This window comes from Rhinatrema bivittatum, chromosome 2, assembly GCF_901001135.1.
Source record: "Rhinatrema bivittatum chromosome 2, aRhiBiv1.1, whole genome shotgun sequence".
In the NCBI taxonomy this organism is placed as follows: domain Eukaryota; kingdom Metazoa; phylum Chordata; class Amphibia; order Gymnophiona; family Rhinatrematidae; genus Rhinatrema; species Rhinatrema bivittatum.
The window spans coordinates 601,326,918-601,347,569 of NC_042616.1; the positions used below are offsets into that span (position 1 = coordinate 601,326,918).

At 42.9% G+C, this 20,652-nt stretch overlaps 1 protein-coding gene across 1 annotated transcript; it reads left to right on the plus strand.

The window, feature by feature from the left end:
- The first annotated feature begins 8,198 nt into the window (after positions 1–8,198).
- LOC115083364 (histamine H3 receptor-like) lies at positions 8,199–19,680 on the plus strand. The gene is made up of 4 exons (XM_029587163.1): positions 8,199–8,418; positions 10,455–10,621; positions 18,904–19,247; positions 19,389–19,680. The coding sequence occupies exons 1-4, from the start codon at positions 8,199–8,201 to the stop codon at positions 19,678–19,680; spliced, it is 1,023 nt and encodes a 340-aa protein (XP_029443023.1).
- Positions 19,681–20,652: the final 972 nt, after the last annotated feature.

Genomic DNA, 20,652 nt, shown 5'->3' on the forward strand with positions numbered 1-20,652 from the left:
TTGGTTTTTAGTACAGGAATTTAACCCATTGTAAAAATTGTATTCCAAATCCATATTGCTCCAATATTCACCAAAAGTATGGTCACTCCAACTTATCAAAGGCCTCAGAATCTAGGCTCACCAACATCTTCTCCCCAATAACAAAAATGTTCCCCTGCACCACCAAAACTGCTTTTACTATATTCACTGAAGAATGCTGACCTTTAATAAACCAGTTTGGTCTGGTGTGATTATTGATTGTATCACTTCATTCATTTTATTAACTAGAAACACAGCTAAAGTTTATATGTCTTGACTGAGTAATGATGTAGGTCTAAATGACTCCGGCAATTCTGGATCTTTACCTGGTTTAGGGATAAGAGTCACAGAGACCAAATTATGTCCCCTTTGAAAGTGGATCTTTTTCTGAGCTGATACAAACATCTCTTTCATATTCTCCTAAAATCTTATAAAATTCTGGTACAAAGCCATTAGGTCCTGGTGCTTTGCCCAATTTCAATTTTTTAAGAACCCAGTATAACCCTATATCTTGAATAGGGGTATCTAGAGCTGCATTTGTGTATTGGTCAATCGTGGAAACATAATATCTAAAATATTCTTGAGGGGTAATCAGCATTGAAGCTTCCCCTAAATACAATATTTGGTGGTAATTTTCAAACATCTTCAGAATCTTGGTTGTGTTGGACGCTCTTTTACTCTGATATTTCAGACATGTAATCAAAGATCTATATTTAGTATTTTTAAGTAGATTAGCTACTAACTACCAGACTTGTTTCCCCATTGGAACATTTGTATTTATAATAAAAAATATTATTACAAGCTCTTTGCTCCAAAATATTATTCAGTTCATCCCAGACTATCCCTATCTCAAATCAAATTTTGGGATCCATCATATTGATATGATTTCCTTTCAGTTTCATCAAGTTTTGCATAAGTTCCAATATATGCTTATTTCATTTTGTAAATTTGCCTACTTGATAAGAAATTATGTGTCCCATAAACACTGCTTTTGCAGCATTCCAAAAAGTCATAGGGTCAATATCAGGTGTGGAAATATACTGCTGATATACTGCTGCTCCATTTGTCTCTCAAAAATATTACAAAATCTTTATCATGAAACCGCTTTGATGACATATGCCATTTCAGTGTACTATTTCCTCTTCAGCTAGACTTAATTGCAGTGATGCCACAGAATGATCTGAGAAAGGTACACTATCTCACTCGTGCTAATTTTACTAAACAAGTTTTCTGAGATTAAGATATAGTTCATTCTAAAATACACTTGGTGAATGTGGGAATAGATTGTGAATTCCTTATTTTCCGCATGCATCCCTCTCTATATGTCTGTAAGATGTAACTCTTATGACCAAAACCTATTCCTATATCTACTTGATTATTTTTTAGGTGTTTTGAGTGGATTACTATTTATGATAGTGCTGTCCAGTCCACTATATTAAAGTCTCCACCAAGTATACACACATATTCCATCCATCTAGTTATCTTAGATACCAAAGCAGAGAAAAAGGAGTGTGAATATTTATTAGGTGCAACTCTTTAATCCCATGAAGAGTTCCCCTTACCAGGATATAGTGTCCATTCATATCTTTGATTTTTTGTTCCAGCTTAAATGGGATTTTTTTTGTGTATTAAAATTGCCTCACATCTCTGCCTTGCCGAAAAGGATGAGGGGGTCTTAAAAAGGTAAATGTGAATTGATTATTTACTCTTTCAGATAATAGAAGGACTAGGGAGGCACTCCATGAAAATTCATTTTCACTCATTGCACAATTAAGCTCTGGAATAGTGCAGTTAGTGTACCTGATTTAAAAAAAGTTTTGTATAAGTTCTTGGAGGAGAAGTCCATTAACTGCTATTAATCAAGTTGATTTAGGGGCTAAGTCAAAAAGTGTTACGTGCATACATGTAACTATTATTGTAGCAATTTTGAAAAGCCATTTACTTGAGTAAAATGCACTTAAGCGAGTAAATCCTATGGACAATTTAATGGCATATATTGTAGCAATTTTCAAACACCCACTTACTCGAGTAAAGTGTGTTGCGTGAGTAAAACCCAGTTTTACTCGAGTAAATGCTTTTTAAAATCAGGCTCTTAGGGAATAGCCACTGCTATTACTGGCATTAGAAGCATAAGATCTATTTATTGTTTTGGGTACTTGCCAGGTACTTGTAACCAGGATTGGCCACTGTTGGAAACAGGATGCTGGGTTTGATGAACCCTTGGTCTGACTCACTGAGGCAACTTCTTATATTCTTAAGGATGAGAAGAAACATTGTCCCACCCATTCTCTCTTCAGCCTGCAATGTTCTGTACCTTCCAAATGCATTTCTTGTAGAAATGTAATATTGGTTCTCAACATTTTAAGGCCATCTAGCACTTTTTTCCTTTTTATAGGTGAGTGGAGCTCATCTTGTTATGTGTGCCATCCGCGGCAGACACACGGCATGGCCCGCTCACCTCTCTGCAGTAACTCCAGCTCCTGGTTCCTCGTCTCTGGTGGATTTGCCTTCATCCAATGGCCCATTTCGTTCCTCTACCGGTTCTATCATCTGCTCCTGAGTTGGCACGCCTGTTCTTTCGTCACATCTTCAGATTACATGGCCTACCTAAGGACATTGTCTTTGACAGGGGTCCACAATTTGTTGCTAGATACTGGTGCGCCTTGTGCCGAAAGTTCAGCATAAACATTAGTTTAACAACTGCTTACCACCCCCAAACCAATGGAGCAGCTGAGCGAATGAACCACTCTTTAAAGGCTTTTCTCCATGCCTACATAAACGACCACCAAGACAATTGGTCTGAACTCCTACCTTGGGCGGAGTTTTCTCACAACTCCCACATCGCCACTGCTACAGGCATGTCACCATTTTCTATTGTCTATGGGAAGCAACCACAACCACCATTGCCCATACCACTATCAGCCTGGATGGACGTCCGAGGTCCCGGCATGTGCTCATGCGCCTTCGCTGCTTGAGCGCCCAAATTGGACGTGCGTTCATGCACCTTCGCCGGTGGGGCTGCTGGAGGTCACTTTCGCCGCCAGCTGCCCCCAGGAGGCAGGGGAGCCACTGTGGGCGCCTCGGGAGGTGGGGAGATGCATGAACACACATCCAATTTGGGCGCTCAAGCAGCGAAGGCGCATGAGCGCACGCCGTGACTTCGGACGTCCATCCGGGCGCTCAGGTCACGGTGTGTGCTCATGCGCCTTCGCTGCTTGAGCGCCCAAATTGGACGTGCATTCATGCACCTTCGCCGGCGGGGCTGCTGGAAGCCGCTTTCACCACCGGCTGCTCCCAGGAGGCAGGGGAGCCGCGGTGGGCGCCTCGGGAGGAGGGGAGAGAGGACTGAGGCTGCTGGAAGCATGCAGTAAGTTTACTTTTGTTACAATTTCTATTTGCTTTAATAACATGTCGAGTCAATTTTCACCCTGCGCCTTGCTTCGGGAGGGGGGGAGAGAGGACTGGCAATCCCTGATGCCTGAGCGTAGGAGAACCATCCACTTCCTGGTACCTGTCATTTCAAATGTCATTTGAAATGACATTTGAAATGACAGGTACCAGCGCACCCAGGATACTGTATAGGCGCTGTATAGCGCTCTATAAGGTAAAATGGATTGCACTTCATGGACGCTTCATGGATGCGCTTTGGACGTGGTTTGCATTTGCATGCCATTTAAATACTGTATCGAGCGGTATGTGATCCGGACTGTGCGCGCGGCAAACGAGCGGGCGCCCGGCACTGCCACACTTTTTCTTACACGCCCTTACTGTTTCAGCCTGTTAGTTAGTAATCTAACATATCAGTCTGTCTCATCTACAGCTCTGCTGCACTGGGAACCTGCAACCGGACTTCCCTAACCATCTCTGTGAGACAGGTCTCCTCTGCCGAGGATCCCTGGACTGCTATATCTGGATTGCCTTACTACTGCCACCTCTGGTGGAACTCATCATCGGTTTAATAAAAGACAAATCTCTGTGTTTGTGCATCCTGAGTCTAGCCTGGTACTGTGGCTCCTCACAGGGCTCCTCCCTGTGGTCGTGGTCACCTCCACAGTACCCCGAGAATTCACTCAAACACCTCAAACCATAACAGATTGCTAACTCCATGGATTCGGCTCAGACTTCCGCTCTCCAGGCCATTCCAGGCCTGGCACAGAAGAGTCAAGAACAACAAAGATTCCTGGAAGCATTATCTACTTCTGTGGATCGACTAAATGCTCGACTGGATTCGCAAGCTGAAGAATTGAAAGTGCTCCAGTCATTCCCTGGTCTCCTTCAGAGGGTCCAAAGCCTCCAGACTTCTGTAGAATTAGTAACGGCGGATGTCCATCGGCTGACTCTTCGCCAGGATCTCCTGCAGAAGTTAGACCTAACTTCTTCCACATTAGCTACTTCACCAGTGACCTCAGGAACTCATCAAACAGCGAATTCACTACCTAATCCCCCAACTATTCTGGGGATCCTAAGCGCTGCCAGGGTTTCTTAAACCAGTGCCATATGCATTTTACCCTACAACCATTGCTGTTTCCAAATGATTTGATTAAGATGACTTTTATTCTCTCCCTGTTGGATGGAAAAGCCATGGCTTGGGCCTCAACCTTGTGGGAGCACTCCGATCCTCTGCTATCTGATCTGCCTCAGTTTGTTTCCGCCTTCAAACAAGTGTTCGAGGAGCCCGGCAGGCTGCCAGCTATGGGTGCGGATCTCCTTCATCTTCGACAGGGCTCTTGATCCCCAAGTGAATATGCTATAGAATTCCACACTATGGCTACAGAATTAAATTGGCAGGGGAGCGGTTTAAATACCATATTTTTGAAGGCTTATCTTCACAGATTAAGGACGAACTAGCAGTACTGGACCTTCCCGCTACTTTGGAGGGACTTATTTACCTCACAGGGAGGATCGACCAGAGGTTACAGGAACGAGCCCGGGAGGCTCATAAAGGGCGACGAGGGTATTCTTCGGACTCACTCTTCCGGTCTGAGGAGCCTTCATGTCCTACCGAAGAACCGATGCAACTGGGTCGGACCCAAGTTTTGGCGGCCATGACCGCACCCTACATTCAAACAGCCATCTCTGGTAATGGTGGACCCTCTGCTTCTTAACCCTTGTCCCAAAGGCCGATGCCACTTTGTTCAAAGTCGGCTGAAGTTATAACCCTCAGCCCTGCTGCAGGTTCACCCCTTTTTCTTTTGCCCACGTCAGTGGAGCTGTCTGCCACTAGGGTTTCCTCCCAGGCCCTGGTAGACTCAGGTGCTGGGGCAAACTTTATCCGGCAGGATCTGGTGGATCATTGTGGCCTCCTCACCTTGCCAGTGGAACCTCCATTGGTTCTCTCGTCTGTACATGGGAATCCTCTTCCAGATGAAGTCACATGGATCACTCAGCCGTTGTCATTGAGAATCAGAATGTATCACATTGAGCACCTTTCTTTTTTTGTCCTAACCAAGGCTGTGAGCCCTATAATTCTAGGGTTACCTTGGTTACAGAGACACCAGCCTCAGTTTGATTGGTCTTCTCCTGACCAGATTCAGTGGGGACCTCACTGTGCGGGAATCTGCTTTAAAATTTCAGAACCATCCCAGTCTATGAGGATGGCTACGGTCATATTAGAACCTATCCTTCTCCAAGGGAGAGTCGAGAAGGAACCCAGGAGAGCTGAATCTGCAGAGATACCTTATCCACTGGATATGGTTGTACAGTTAAAAGAACAGTTGAACCATAAAGCTTTGGAGAATGAGGAGCTGGTGAAGTCTCATGGACAAGCCACCCAAGGTCTAATAGCCATTATGGCTTATAAGGAACAGGAGATTCAGAATCTTCACATTCTTTGCAATAGAGGAGTGATCGAGGGAATTTTGCGGTATCTTCAATCACTTACCTCGGACTCTGTGAACTCCTTACAAGAGACATTGGAAAGACCTTCCTTCCGGCATACTATGGAGACACAGAGCTCTGATTCCTATGATAGTGAACAGGACTGGACTACTGAGGATGAACAGGACTGGGCAACAGGTGATGACCACCTATCGGAGGGAACTCTTGAAGAGGGGCTACTGTTACATCGGTCGACCACAGGGGCTGTGGTCGACCGACGTAGCAGTGTTTACAGCGGACTGTTAGCCCCGGAGACGCCGAGAGGCCTTCCTCCAAGGCAGGAGCACTGCCGCTGCCGAAGCCCTGCCCCCTGATGTTGCCTAGACGCACGTGGCAACGTCAGCCTTTCCTTTTAAAGGGGCCAGCACGGGAAATACCCGAGCCAGCCCCGGAAGTTCCTCACTTCTGTGAAGGTATTTAGCCTGCCTTCTATTGCTAACCTGTGAGTTAGCAAGGATTGGATTGTCCTCTGGTCTGAGCTACTCTGCCGCTTCTGTGCTGCTGCTGGAAGCTCTCTCTGCCCTTCGGGGTATTCCTTTAACACGGGCACCCGCTCCTCGGGGGCCCTTTGCTTCTTTCAGGTGCCTTCCTGAGATCAGGTACTTGCTCCTCGAGGGCCTGTTCTCCGTGCCTCAGTGCCTGAAACCATCTATTTCTGCCTACTGGAATCGCTACCATCAGCTACCAACTTAGTGAGTAATCTAACATATCAGTCTGTCTCATCTACAGCTCTGCTGCACTGGGAATCTGCAACCGGACTTCCCTAACCATCTCTGTGAGATGGGTCTCCTCTGCCAAGGATCCCTGGACTGCTATATCTGGATTGCCTTACTACTGCCACCTCTGGTGGAACTCATCATCGGTTTAATAAAAGACAAATCTCTGTGTTTGTGTATCCTGAGTCTAGCCTGGTACTTGGCTCCTCACAGGGCTCCTCCTTGTGGGCATGGTCACCTCCACAGTACCCTGAGAATCCACTCAAACACCTCAAACCATAACACAGCCCTTGTTAAATCTTTAATCATCTCATCGGATAGCCCCTCAGGATTCAGGCCCACCTCTGATGCCATCTTTTCTTCACTCCCTATTGTATTCTTATCTACACCCATCCACGTTGGGCAAGTTGCCAGAGTGGAGGAGTAGCCAAGTGATTAGAGCAGTGGGCTATGATCCAGGAGACCAGTGTTTGAGTCCTGCTGTTACTCCTTGTGACTTTGGGCAAGTCACTTTACTCTCCATTGCCTCAGGTACAAACTTCAATTATAAACCCTCTGGGGATAGGGAAATACCTACAGAACCTGAATGTAATCCACTTTGAAGGGCTGAAAAAAGTGTGAAAAGCAGAATATAAATAAATTTCATTGGAAAGTTTGAATACAAAATTGTCCGTGAAATCTTGTTCCTAGATATTCATATTTTTGTATGATATGACACCTCTATCAAACAGATTAAGTTCTTTTATTGATAACTCCTAGGGAGAAGGTTTTTGAGCTTCCTCTCAGTGTGACATCATCATTGGAAGCCGTATTTCCTTAGGTCTCTATCATGCCACCTCACCTTGATGAATATGATGGATGAGTCTATAACTCTCACTGTCTATGGACTGTAACAATATCAACATATAATATCAGTTACATCAAACTTTACATTTAACATGAAATTACAAAATTGCTAGAAATGAGAAAAGATAAGTGGTTACTTATTTATGTTGCTTGAAAAACAAATTTGCCTTTAGAAGGAAAAGGTTAATCTGAGCTCCCTAGGCTTCCTCTCTCTTTCTTATCTTGTTTGTCAGCAATTAAAAATAACCCAATTATACCTGGAAAACAGAGAGAGGATCCTCCCTCCAGGAAAATCCATTATGCTCCCAGATAAAAACCCCAAACTCAGCCAGAGGAGTTTGATATTTCCCTTGCAGAGAATTACATCTGTTAATATATCTACAGAGTCCTCACCTTTTACTAATTAGAGGAAATTGAATTAACATGCATTATAGAAGAAACAACATATTTACCAGAAAACATGAGATACTAATCTCTGAATCCCTATATGCAGTTTCCACAAAATGCAGAATTTTTATAAATGAACTTGAAACCCAGAGACTGGTAAATGACAGCATTATGAGATCAGTTCTTTGTTTTCTAGCATCATCTTATCAGCAATTTTCTAGAAGACAATATATTAAAATATGAGTTCATTCACTCATTGCTATAATTGAATTTATTTACTTTTAATATTGTATGGAAGTGAATATGTTCAGATTTATTTTACAACTTGTTACGAGAGTGGCATGGAATGTCTCCATGAACCAGCAGCAAAGTGCAGAATTCACTGCGACTGGCGACATGGAAGACCAGTTTTCAGGAGGTGTGCAGGTCTTATTAACAGCTCTGATGTCCTTGCTGATTGTGCTTACTGTTCTGGGTAATACACTGGTTATTCTGGCTTTTATTGTAGATAGGAGGCTAAGAACCCAGAGTAACTTCTTTCTTCTAAACCTGGCCATCTGCGATTTCTTAGTTGGTAGGTACTTGATCAAATCCTATAATTTTTGGAAGACTCACTAATGATTGAAGAGTTAATGATCATTCAGATTTGGAAATATGTGCTTCGTTTTAATTTTATGGCTACCAAAGCAAATATAACAAATGTTGAATGAAATACATCTACAGATTTTCAACATTATAAAATGATCTGAACTGAAAGGACAAATTAAGTGTGAGTTAATATTAAGGCTGATAAGTAGACTGGTTGCAAACATACTGTTATTTTTTATATTTCATTTTCTTTTTCTTTTATTACAATGAGCTTCTGCCATGTTGCTGCTGACCAGCTGTTCATTTAAAAATTTAGCAAGAAGAGGTGGCCAATGAAAGTTGAGACAATTTATCTTTTTTTTTTCTAGTGTGAATATATTTAGTGGAAAATGGCAAGTGATCAATGCTGAGTGTCCTGAACTAGGTTGAGCTTTGTGCCTATATTTATCATATGAGAGGTGCACGGCTGCTTTCTTTAACATTGTTATTAGTCTACTTTTTCTGAAGGGAGAAAAGGCTAAGGAGGTCACCATGTGAGTCTCTGTGTGTCAGTGTATGTCCCTGATAAGTTTTGTGTTTAGTATCCTACTCACACCAGATTTTCAGGACATGTCATGGGGAGATGACGGCTCTGATAATTGCTTTGTTCAGATCCACACATCTCTGTGGAGTGTGGGTGTGCATTCGTGCATCTCAGAAAGTAGACATCTTTAGTTCTGGGTGGAGCTGCTGTTTTTTAAACAGATTCCTGTGCTGTGAGTGCCAAGGGATATTTTATCTTTTGTTTTTTTGTTTTAGCTCTAAATGTTGTTGTCGTTTGTTCAAAAATACACGCTTGCTCATTCTAATTTTGGCTTACTTCCTTAGGAGGCACAATCCTATTTTTTTTAGCTGGGTAGACTCTCCTCTCTTGCTCTTTCTTTCTCTTTAGCCCACCATTCTTTGCTTTGGTATCCCCACTTTATTGTTCTTTCTTTTCTTAATCCTCATCCCACCCTCAGTGCCTGCTTTTAACTGCTCCATTCAGTTTCCTGCTCTTACCTCTGCTTCTCAGCCCCCTGCCCCCTTAACCCTCTCAGCCTCTCTATCTTCCCCTATCAGCCCCCTGCTCTCTTCACCAATCACATTCCTCTAATTCTTATCATCCATCTCAGTCCCCATCTCCCTCCCTTAGGGCCCATTGTCCACCTCAGTCCCTGGCAGTCTCTGCCTCATGGTGTTGCATTTCTCCCTTCAGCAGCCACCAATGCAAAATCTCAGTTGCTAGCTTCTTTTAAATGTTAGAAAAATTATTTGAAAGAATGACAATTGAAATAATGACATAATAGAAAAAAGAAAAAAAGCGAAAATAGAGAGAAAAAAAATGACTGCTGCAGATGATTAGAGGTCCGGGCGGCTCCCATTTGAAACCACAGAGAGCACGCTGTCAGGCTTGATGATGCTGTTATAGACTAAACAAAAATTGTCAAAAAAATTTGGGAGTGGCATTCAATATAAGATTTTTCATATAACATTTCCTTTTTGGTTATTATCACATATAAGGAAGACATGCCCAAACAAGTATAAAAGGCCATTTGGTTCTTTAAGTGTCCTTAATTTTCACGCAGTTTATTTAAAATTCTAAGAATAGTGCAGCTTTGAAGTTCTTGACACCAGCTTTCAGGGGATACATGTGATGGGGGATTCTTTTTCTCAGAATTTATGTCTGGTATCCCAGCTGAAAATCTCCATTTATTGATGGTAGCAATTTCTTTGAAACGAAGAGCTTGTAAAAATATTGAAAAATCCACATCTTGGCTAAGGAGGAGTTTTCTAAAGTGTGCCAACTTCATTTTCTTCAGCTTTCTGAACACTGTTGGCTGATACTGGTGTCGGTCTACAAAAATGTGTTTTATAATAACTTGTTAGTAAAATGTGTGTATCTGGAATATCTAAGATGTACAAAAGTAACAATTGTTAAGTAACTGTTTTAATTGATGAATTTGAAGTTACTATCTTTTTTTTATATTTTGGATCCTACAGGTGCGATGTGTGTTCCTTTCTATATTCCCTATGTGTTGACAGGAAGATGGATGCTTGGAATAGCTGTCTGTAAATTCTGGCTAGTTATGGATTATCTCATGTGTGTTGCCTCTGCATTTAATGTTGTTCTTATCAGCTATGATAGATTCCTTTCTGTCACCATGGGTGTAAGTACAGATTTCTTTTTCTTTCTTTTATTTTTCTTGTACTCAGTTCAAAATAGATTTGACATATTCATCCTTCATCAAGTCAATAGCTACTGAATGAGATTTTGCCTAAACTTTGAATCACAACACATCTTATGGGCTTGATTCACTCCCTGAGTTTTTAGGCTCTGAAGGGTAAATTGCATGGGTTATTTGGCTTTTTTGAAATAGTAACTGTCATTAAAGGGGTTATTCAGGAGATATTGTAAACAACTAGGAAAGAAACCCTGGTGAATTGTTCTAAATTCATGCCCAAATCTCTTCCCACATATTTGGAATAAGACTACCCTGATAAACTTCTACCTACACCAATTACAAAAAAATAAACTACAGAAAAAGATAAGAAGTCACCCAGTTTGTTAGCAAAGCTTCCTGTTAATAAACAAAATATATTTCATAATAGCAGATAAGATATATCATCATACATCATTATGACAAATTCAATGACCCCAGTCTGACTTAAACCTGACAACAATTCACCATACTATAATCTCAGTGACTCCAGTCTAAATCAAACCTATCCTTGAAACATAAAGTAGTTTTTGGTAGCCTGTTACACTAAAGTCATTGTGACTTCCCTATAAATGTGTGATCAGCTCTGTTTTAAAAATAGGAAAACAAGATTTGCAAATCCCACCCTTCATGGAAATCTCTCACCCACAAGCTAGAACTGGGAATTGCCAGTAGCTGCCTGTCTCTTCCCAGATATCCTGAAGTTTTCTCATGTTGGTCTCTCTCGCTCTCTCTGTAACCAATTATTCTGCTGGTATTCCAGATGTTGCAGCAGTTGTGTATATATTGCTGTTAGTCTTGTCACCAGTGCTGTGAATCTGTCTTACAGCTGGTTGCTATAGCACTGCTATATTACAGTAACGTGTTACTATAGTTATGCACAGCTGTGTGTGTAAGTGAATTGGTTAGTAAATAAGTAAGAAGTTCTTCAGAAACTGTCGCCTTCACCAACCTTAGGGCCTCATTTAATAAGCATTTTTCCCATAGAAACAGAATGGGAGAAAAGCCTTAGTAAATCAGGCCCTTATACCTTTACCAACTCAATTAATAGAAGTCTTTCCATGACATCATACCAGCACTGTTCATGCAAGATACTGAAACTTTTCCAATTCAGTAGAGTTTACTTGCCATCTGATAGCTGGGATTTGACACAATTCACTTACTAAAGTCACTAATTCAGCATTTTGAAAGATCAACAAGGTTATTGTTCAATCTTTGCAATTTATATGTACATCTTTGAGTTGATGACCCCTGACATATATATTTCTGACATTTTCACAGCTATTGGCTAATTAACAGTTCAGCTTGTGATTGTTATCTAACCCATCATCTGCCTTAAGAAAACTCGTCTTTCCCTCCTTCCTTTTTGCAAAGAGCATAAAAAGTATCAGGAAATTTAAGATAATAGACAATAAAAGTAAAAGGTCACTTGGACAAGGAAACCAGAACGTCTGCTAGAAGTCAGCAGAATTCAAAGAAAGGAATGGGAAAAACAAGATTAAATGATCTACCTAAAAAAAAAAAAAATTACTACTAAAGTCTATATAAAAAAGGAATATACAAAAATAAGGTCCAAAAGGAAAATAAATCCTGGCCACTAACTATACTAATTTACAGTATTAGGGATGGTGGTATGACCCAGAAAAAGATATTCAGGGCATGTAGGAAGAGGATCCATCATAGACACTTCAAATAGTAGAATATACTTGAAAATATCATTTTGCTTGGTTTTTTTAATGTTATAGCTTAATCTTTAGGTTTTATTCCTATACCCTATTGTATCTTATTTTATTTTGTTCCTTATGTTTCTTTTTTTAAATAAAAGTTGTATACTCAGAGACAAATTTTGGATTTGACGCCCCTAGGCACTGTTTGTGCTGTTGCCCCATCACCCTCCTCTCCCTCTAAGGTTGGACAACAGGGAACAGAAGGTGTAAGGCACAGTCCCATTTCCTGTGGCAACTCAGGGGTAGATTTTGTGGCAAAAAATGAAAAGTTTCTGAAGCAAATTGGCAAACATTTTCATTTTTAAATTACATTATAAAAATTAGTTTTAAAGTATATTTATTAATGGCAGGGGAGCAAGACTGATACTTCACTTTCAATGCATAGCCAGCATGGCTCTCTGCTTCAACGGCAGGGGGGAATGGTGGATCTATATTCAGGCAACAATCAACAAGGACTGAATTACATAGTCTGGATAAACAGATAAGCATGGGTGTAGCTTGCTTATTGCGGTGGTTAATACCCCTAACTAACGGGCTGCTTCAGTAAAGTCCGCGGGAAAGCGGGTGAACGCCCGCTCTCCCGGCACATGCACAGGCTACTCACCTGTGCGTGCGATACAGTATTTAAATGAGGCCCGGCGGTAGAAACAGGCAAAAGGAGGTGCTAGGGACACTAGCACGTCCCTAGCGCCTCCTTTTGGCCTGGAGCGGTGGCTGTCAGCGGGTTTGACAGCCGATGCTCAATTTTGCCGGCATCGGTTCTCGAGCCCACTGACAGCCATGGACTCGGAAACCAGACGCCAGCAAAATTGAGCGTCCGGTTTTCGACCCGACAGCCGCCGGCCAACTTCAATTTTTTTTTTACTTTTTTTTACCCTTCGGGACCTCCGACTTAATATCGTCATGATATTAAGTCGGAGGGTGCACAGAAAAGCAGTTTTTACTGCTTTTCTGTGCACTTTCCCAGTGCTCAAAGAAATTAGCGCCTACCTTTGGGTAGGCGCTAATTTCTGAAAGCAAATGTGTGGCTTCGCTGCACATTTTGTTTTCTGAATCGCGCGGGAATACCTAAGAGTTCTCAACATGCATTTGCATGTTGAGGGCGCTATTAGGTTCGGCGGGTTGGACGTGCGTTTCGGCCCCTTACTGAATAAGGAGTAAGGGAAAACACGCGTCAAATGGCTGGTTAATTAAGCTATTTCACTTAGGTGCAGTTTCAACACTGCTCTCTACATTAATGGCGGGGGGTGGAGGGAAATAGAATAAAAAAGGTTACTAAGAGCCAAGAGAAACAGATAAGTATGTGAGAGAAAAAAAAAGTGCGAAAGCTTGCTGGGCAGACTGGATGGGCCATTTGGTCTTCTTCTGCCGCCATTTCTATGTTTCTATGTTATGTTTCTATAATTCATTTTATTTTTATTGGTGAAGAAAAGTGATCTCAAGTTTGAGTGCAGGGAGTAGACTTCAAGGATGGGCAGAGAAATGGAGAAGGATTAGGAATGGGGTGAGGAGAAAAAGGGAGGAGTGTGAGAAGGAAAGAAGAGTAAGGATGGGGAAGATGGGATATGGGGAAGTTTAGGAATTGGGATGGGGAAGAGGAGGGAAAGAGAGGAAGGTTCTTGTATTGAAGAAGGAAAGGAGGGAGTAGGAAGGGTTAGCGAGTGGGTTTTAAGATCTGAGGAAAAGGGAGAAGCTGGAAGGAAGGAAATGAGATTCAGAATCTGAGGGATAGAATGCAAGATCAAGGAAGGAAGGATTTGAATTGCCCCGGGCGGGGAGAGGAGGAGGGATGTGTCTTAACCATGCTCCTGTCCTGCTCATCCTTACATCCTCTCTCTAACATCTCACCCAATATGACATACACATATATACACACTTGGCACCAATTCCTTGACTCTCATACACACAAACACTACCCCATACCCTTGTTCCCCTCTTCTCACACATACAGACATACAGTCCCCAGCCGATCCACCTCTCATCCCCCAGCCTCTTCCCATCTCCAATTGTCTCTATTCAGCCTCTCCTAATCTCCCCAAAATGATCACAATTGGTCTAACTGCTGCAGGCTTGTTCCCCTCCTCTCCTGTTCTATGCATGCTGCTCGGAGGGGCAGGACTGGATCAGGAAACAGAGTGATGTTCTCTGCTGAATGACATTCAGCACAGCTGACAGGCAGCAAATCTTCAGCCAGTCTGCTGCCCCCAAGATTTTTGCTGCCCTAGCCACAGACCTAGTGTGCCTATTGACAAATCCAGGCCTATATATACCTTTTATTATGGCTACTTCATTTGGTTTTAAACATCTCCTGAGTCCATTGCTTAGTTGTTCATATGCTCATGTTTTATGTTCACTACAATGGTCTCCCTCTCACACTCAAACTAGAGGGCAATATATTTAAGGAAAACAGCATGTTCAAATTAAAAGACCTCATAAATGAAGCAATGGAACTGCACAAATTAGACTTATGTTTTATGTCCTATTTTGCGTGCTTAGGTAATTTTAATCATCAGTTTTTCGAAGTGTGGCTCGCCCAGCTCAAATAGATACTGCAGCATTTTGAACGTTCCAGTCTTCATCAGGGATAAGCTTGAAATAAATTGTTCTGAGGATATAAATGCCTCCTGGCTGTCTGTTACGGTAGTGGACACTTGGACAGAGGTGGAGTTTTCGCAACCTGCAGGGAGGATCCCTGTAGGTCCCCACTGTCGGCTGGCAGAGTTAGGTGAGGCAGAGGCCCAACTGGAGTTTCACCTACACCAGCCCATGTTCCCCTTAGGTTGAGCCCTTGTGTGCTGGGGCCATCAGGTCTTAGGCAGGGGCCACTGCTGACACACTGGAGATCTATGGAGACTGTCAAGAAACAGGCCAAGGTCAGTGGTGGGAAGAATTCAGGCATAGTCAAGAATCAGGCAATGGTCAGTGGCAGGCAGAGTTCAGGCATAATTGAGAATCAGACAGTGGTCAGTGGCAGGCAGAGTTCAGGCATAACTGAGAATCAGACAGTGGTCAGTGGCAGGCAGAGTTCAGGCATAGTCAAGAATCAGGCAGTGGTCAGTGGTAGGCAGAGTTCAAGTGTAGTCCACGAAGTAGGCCAAAATCAGAACCAGAGATCCATCCATGGGAAGGCGGGATGGAAAGGCAGGCAGGGAGGTCAGTGGCAGGCAGAGTTCAGGTGAAATCAAGAATCAGGCAGTGGTCAGTGGCAGGCACAGTTCAGGTGTAGTCAAAAATCAGGCAGTGGTCAGTGGCAGGCAGAATTCAGGCATAGTCAAGAATCAGACAGTGGTCAATGGCAGGCAGAGTTCAGGCATAGTCAAGAATCAGGCAGTGGTCAGTGACATGCAGAGTTAACGTGGAGACTGAGGTGCAGGCTGAAGTTAGAACCAGAGATCTGTCCAGGGTAAGGCAGGATGGAGAGGCAGGCAGGAAGGCAAGGAACAGCACAGGCAGGCAGACAAGGAGACAGAGGACACAGAAGAACTGAAGACTGACCAAACAACAGAAGGCAAGACCACTGGAACAGATGAGAAAGGAGATCAGAAACTGAAGACATGGAGATGAACAACTGAAGATATGAAGACCAGGAACTGAAGACATGGAGAACAGGCATACAGGCAGGAATGCTGAGGCAACTCTCTGTACAAGATGTAGTTGTTGTGTCGGAGGTGGACCCTTGTGCCAAGGTGGGGTTGATGCAACCCATAGGTGAGGACCTACGGGTCCCCACCATCGGCAGGTGGAGTGGGCTGAAGGTAGAGGCTGCTGAAGCTTCACATATAGCAGCCCTCGTTCCCCGTGGGTTGAGCCTTTGGGTGCTGGGGCCGGCAGGACTTAGGTGGGCCTCAAGGTTGATAGACAAGAGAGGTTGGTTCAGTCCAGAGACAGCAGTCAGTAGGTGGGGTAGTCCTATCCTGGACTGGGTACGGTACTGGAACTCGGGCGCCAATGGAACGGAGATAAGCTGAAGACACTCGAGCAAAGATAGGCCGAAGCCTAATAAGTCCACGTCCAAGGAGTAGGCTGGAAGAGGCATCACTGACAGGCTGGGATCAGGACCAGCGGCAAAGCAGAGGTTGTGGCAAGCAATGAAGAGTTCTGATCATGGAGAAGTCAAATAATGTTAGTCAATCAAGGCAATGGTCTGATCATGGAGAAGTCAATAGCGTAGTCAATCAAAGCAATGGTCTGATCACAGAGAAGTCAATAGCGTAGTCAGGCATAGCAGAGGTCTGGGTCTGGAGATAGGCAGTAGTGTAGTCAGGCGTAGCGCAGGTCTGGGTCTGGAGATAGGCAGTAGCGTAGTCGAGCAAAGCAGTCGATAGCTGTAGAGTCAGACCAACACATAGACAGGGCAGAAAAGAGGAAGACAGGAACCGGGAACAATGGAGGTCAGGAACGAAGAGTAGAGAGGATTCTCTAGCAGCATCGATTATTCTAGTAGTGAGGAGACCTGTTGCAAAGTCAAGGCTATGGAGTGAGGCCTGAGCTTAAATACACTGAAGAGTTTGAAGTCATCATCCGGGACTGTGGCCAGGTTCCCACCTGCACGTGCGCCTAGGGAGGGGCGCAGCGCGGGTAGTGGCGTCTCTCCACGGACCACGCGGAGAGGCCTGACGAGCAATGAAATCTTGAGCTGCAGTACTGAGGACCATGGCAGAGCTGGATGCACCGGGGGCGGCCCAAGGTCAGAGCCGGTGGCCCACCGCCGCCAGCGAGGAGGAACCAGGAGCTGGAGTCTATGTAAGAAGGTGAGGGGGCTGCGCCACAGGTCTGTCGCGTACGGCACACGTAACAGTAGTGGACCTATTTCCGAGGCAAAGACTGCAGGGTGAATGGACGTTATATAGACCAAGGCATTGCGGGTCCTTTAAATCATGGCAGGCAAGCATATTTGCGCCTAGGGATAGCCATCTTGGAAGCCAGCAGCGTCTCCTCCAGTGTCACTTCAGGCCCTGGTTGAGCACTGCAGCCTACTAATCGGGCATGGGGGCTTCCTCCAGCATCAGAAGTTGTTGGTCATGGCTCAGGGCTGGAGGTATTTATTTATTTTTTATTTAAATTCTTTTAATATACCGATGCTCAAGACCAAGTCTTATCGTACCGGTTTACCGTATAACTAGGGGAAAAACCCCAATTAACATCGATATAGAAGGCAAAGTTACAAAAAACAGGGAGCCTAAACATGGGTGTTAGAAGGGTAATCATGGCAGTTTGTGGGACAGACCCGCGGACCGCGAAACGCAACACTATCAAAGACTACATAACTTCTCAAAATGTTATAGCTAAATATCTATTAGGAGCACAGCTCCTATCTCATGGTGTCTCATGGTGTCTGTGGAATATCTTTTATGCTCATCAGGGTGGTGTCTGCGTGCAGTTCTGATGAAAATCAGTTCAAGACTTTTTTTGATTTACTTACATTCATAATAGTCTAATAAATAAATAGGAAGACCTTTCACACTAATATATTATTCATGATGTGAAAATCAAAACAAAAAGGGTGGTCTTTGCAATTTTTTTCGCTTTTAGCTTGAGTTATCTTAGCATTTAACACTATGACTGCTGTCATAAATTTCTTACCCAATGGGTTGAAAAATGTTTTCAAACCAGTTCTTTACAGTGCAACTATTGCATAATTCATGTAAAAGTATTTTAACATTTTATTTGAGAAAGTAAAATGAAATGTGTAATGAGTGTGTGTATATATACATATACAGTAAAACTAACTTTCAAACTGGTGTGCGTGCACGCATTTGTGCACATATGTTGACCTTCGTCCAGGTATGTGGTCTTTTTATAACATACACGCGCATATGCGCACATTATAAAATAGCTTGGCCACGCAGTCATGTGTGCCAAATTTTAATCGGGCATGTGCATATGCACGCAAATCCTGCTTCTACCGCGTAAATTGGGAAATTTTAAAAGGGGTGCGCGCCAGCGCCATTCCCAGTTTTACCAATTCATCCCCAGTTCACCCAGTTTGATAGCCTTCAGTCTCCCCCAGTTAGACCTGACCCTTAAAACCCTACAGATCTTTCTAGTTTTCTTTAAATTTTAACTTACACAACATCCATAGCAGAAGTGAAATTAAGCGGCAGGGAGCCCTGGTGCGCACTGGGTCACATTAGTATTTACACGGACATCTTTAGTTCATGCCTCAATATGCCCCTGCCCTGCCCAGACCATGCCAAGGCCCCGCCTCTTTTTGAAAACTTTCAAGATATATGCGCTCCAGATTTTTGAAATCTGCTCGGAGTGCGTGAGCCCGACTTCTTTGCGCATCCCCTAATTAATGCATGTGTCGGGCTTTCAAAATTCATCTCTATATATGTATATATGTATTACTATGGTATATCAATATATAAAATATAAGAAATTCAGTAATCCAAATGTTGTAGACATTGATAGCTACAGGAAAAAAAATTAAGTATTGTTTTTGATGTAATAAGATCATCAGTCATTTTTTACTTTCTCTCTTTTCTTTTTGGAATATTATAGGTTATGTATCAGGTTCACCAACAAAATAACACTCAGGCCCTTCTGAAGATGCTTACCGTATGGATATTATCATTTCTTCTTTATGGTCCAGCAATCATAGCATGGGAACACATCTCTGGAACTAGTAATGTTCCTGAAAGGCAGTGCTTTTCAGAATTTTATTATAATTGGCATTTTCTTCTTGGAGCCTCATCTGTTGATTTTTTCCTGCCATTTATCAGCATCACATATTTCAATCTGAGTATCTGCTGGAGCATTGGAAAACGCAACAGGAAAAGAAGTCCTCTAAACAAAACAGCTGTTTCTGTGCCCATCGGTGACAATAAGAAGAGTACAATGAAGCCGTACACAATTTCAGGCAATGCTACACATTTAGAAGAAAAAGAGAACACAGCTGCCTTCATTGAAAGACAGGGTCATATTTCAAATGTTTGTAAAAGTAAGACTTTTACACCAAAAGACAAAAAAATACCGGAAATAAAAAGTTCCATGGCAACTAAATTGAGAAAGGATAAAAAGATTGCGCAATCTCTTGGAATCCTTGTATGCATATTTGGCATCTGTTGGGCGCCATATACATTGCTGATGTGTGTTCGTGCAGCTTGTCATGGCTTTTGTGTTGACCCCCTGTGGTATGAAATCACTTTCTGGTTATTGTGGGTGAATTCATCCATTAATCCTTTTCTTTATCCTTTGTGCCATAGACATTTTAGAAGGGCTTTTTTGAAAGTTCTGTGCATAAGGCAGCTCATTTTTTGTGGTGAAATAGGGCAATAAAATTATTATTTGCTTGTTATATCAGTTTATTGGATGCTTGAGCATGGGCAGGTTATTATCATGAGCATGATATCTAGGAGTCAGTTTGAACCACTGAAGGCATCCATAGTGTAGAGGTGTAGTCACGGGTGGGCCTAGAGAGCCTGTGACCCCTCACTTTTGCATCAGGCCCCCACCTCTAGTACTAGATCATATCCCATCTTAATCAGCCCCTTAAAGATGCAAGAGTTAGAGGATCTGGAAGAATTGAAATCACTGCCAGTCGACAATCTCACAGGCCTTTAAGGAGGATAACCTGAATGCAAAACACCACTGCCCTTGGGCTAGACATCAAAGTCCATCAAAATCCTTTTTTACTTTTGGCAGGTATTTATCCTTCTCCTCCTCTCAGTCTATTCAAAACTCAGGAATGCCTGGGTTGGCTGGAGCCTATTGACATAATTGCTTTTCAGCAGCCTGAGAGGTTAACACTTGTACAAAGTAGTCGCCTTAACCGCAGAGGAGGGAGTGAGATGCAGCAGAGATAGGCCAGGGAGGCAGTGAAGAGATAGATACAGATTATTGTCAGAAAATAAAAGGATGTTTTAGCTACAGTGGTGAAGATCCACATAGGATGGGGATGGGATGGGGAGGCTGGCTACAGCGCCCATCCATGTTAAGCTTGAGCTCCCCCAAAAATTCAGTTCTGGCTCCACCCCTGCCATAGTGTGGCCATTATGGTGCTGGGTTCAACGGAACATATTTTTCAGGGGTGTACAAGGGTTTTTATTTTTTTGTTTGTTTCATTTTGATTTCATTTCATTGTTGGGATTTTCATGTTTTTTTAATTTTGTTGAATTTTGAACTTGAAAAAAAGACCATTTTGTTTAATAAAAAATAGGCAGTACAAACCAGCTCTGGGATACCACTCCCCAACTGCAAAAATCATGATTTTTGTTGGGGTTGTTTTTGATTATGTATATGTGTGTGTTG

Coding starts and splice junctions, on each gene's coding strand:
- LOC115083364 (XM_029587163.1), top strand. CDS start 8,199: ATGAACCAGCAGCAAAGTGCAGAATTCACTGCGACTGGCGACATGGAA. Junction 8,419..10,454: donor CATCTGCGATTTCTTAGTTG/GTAGGTACTTGA, acceptor TGGATCCTACAG/GTGCGATGTGTGTTCCTTTC. Junction 19,248..19,388: donor AAGAAGAGTACAATGAAGCC/GTACACAATTTC, acceptor GGAAATAAAAAG/TTCCATGGCAACTAAATTGA.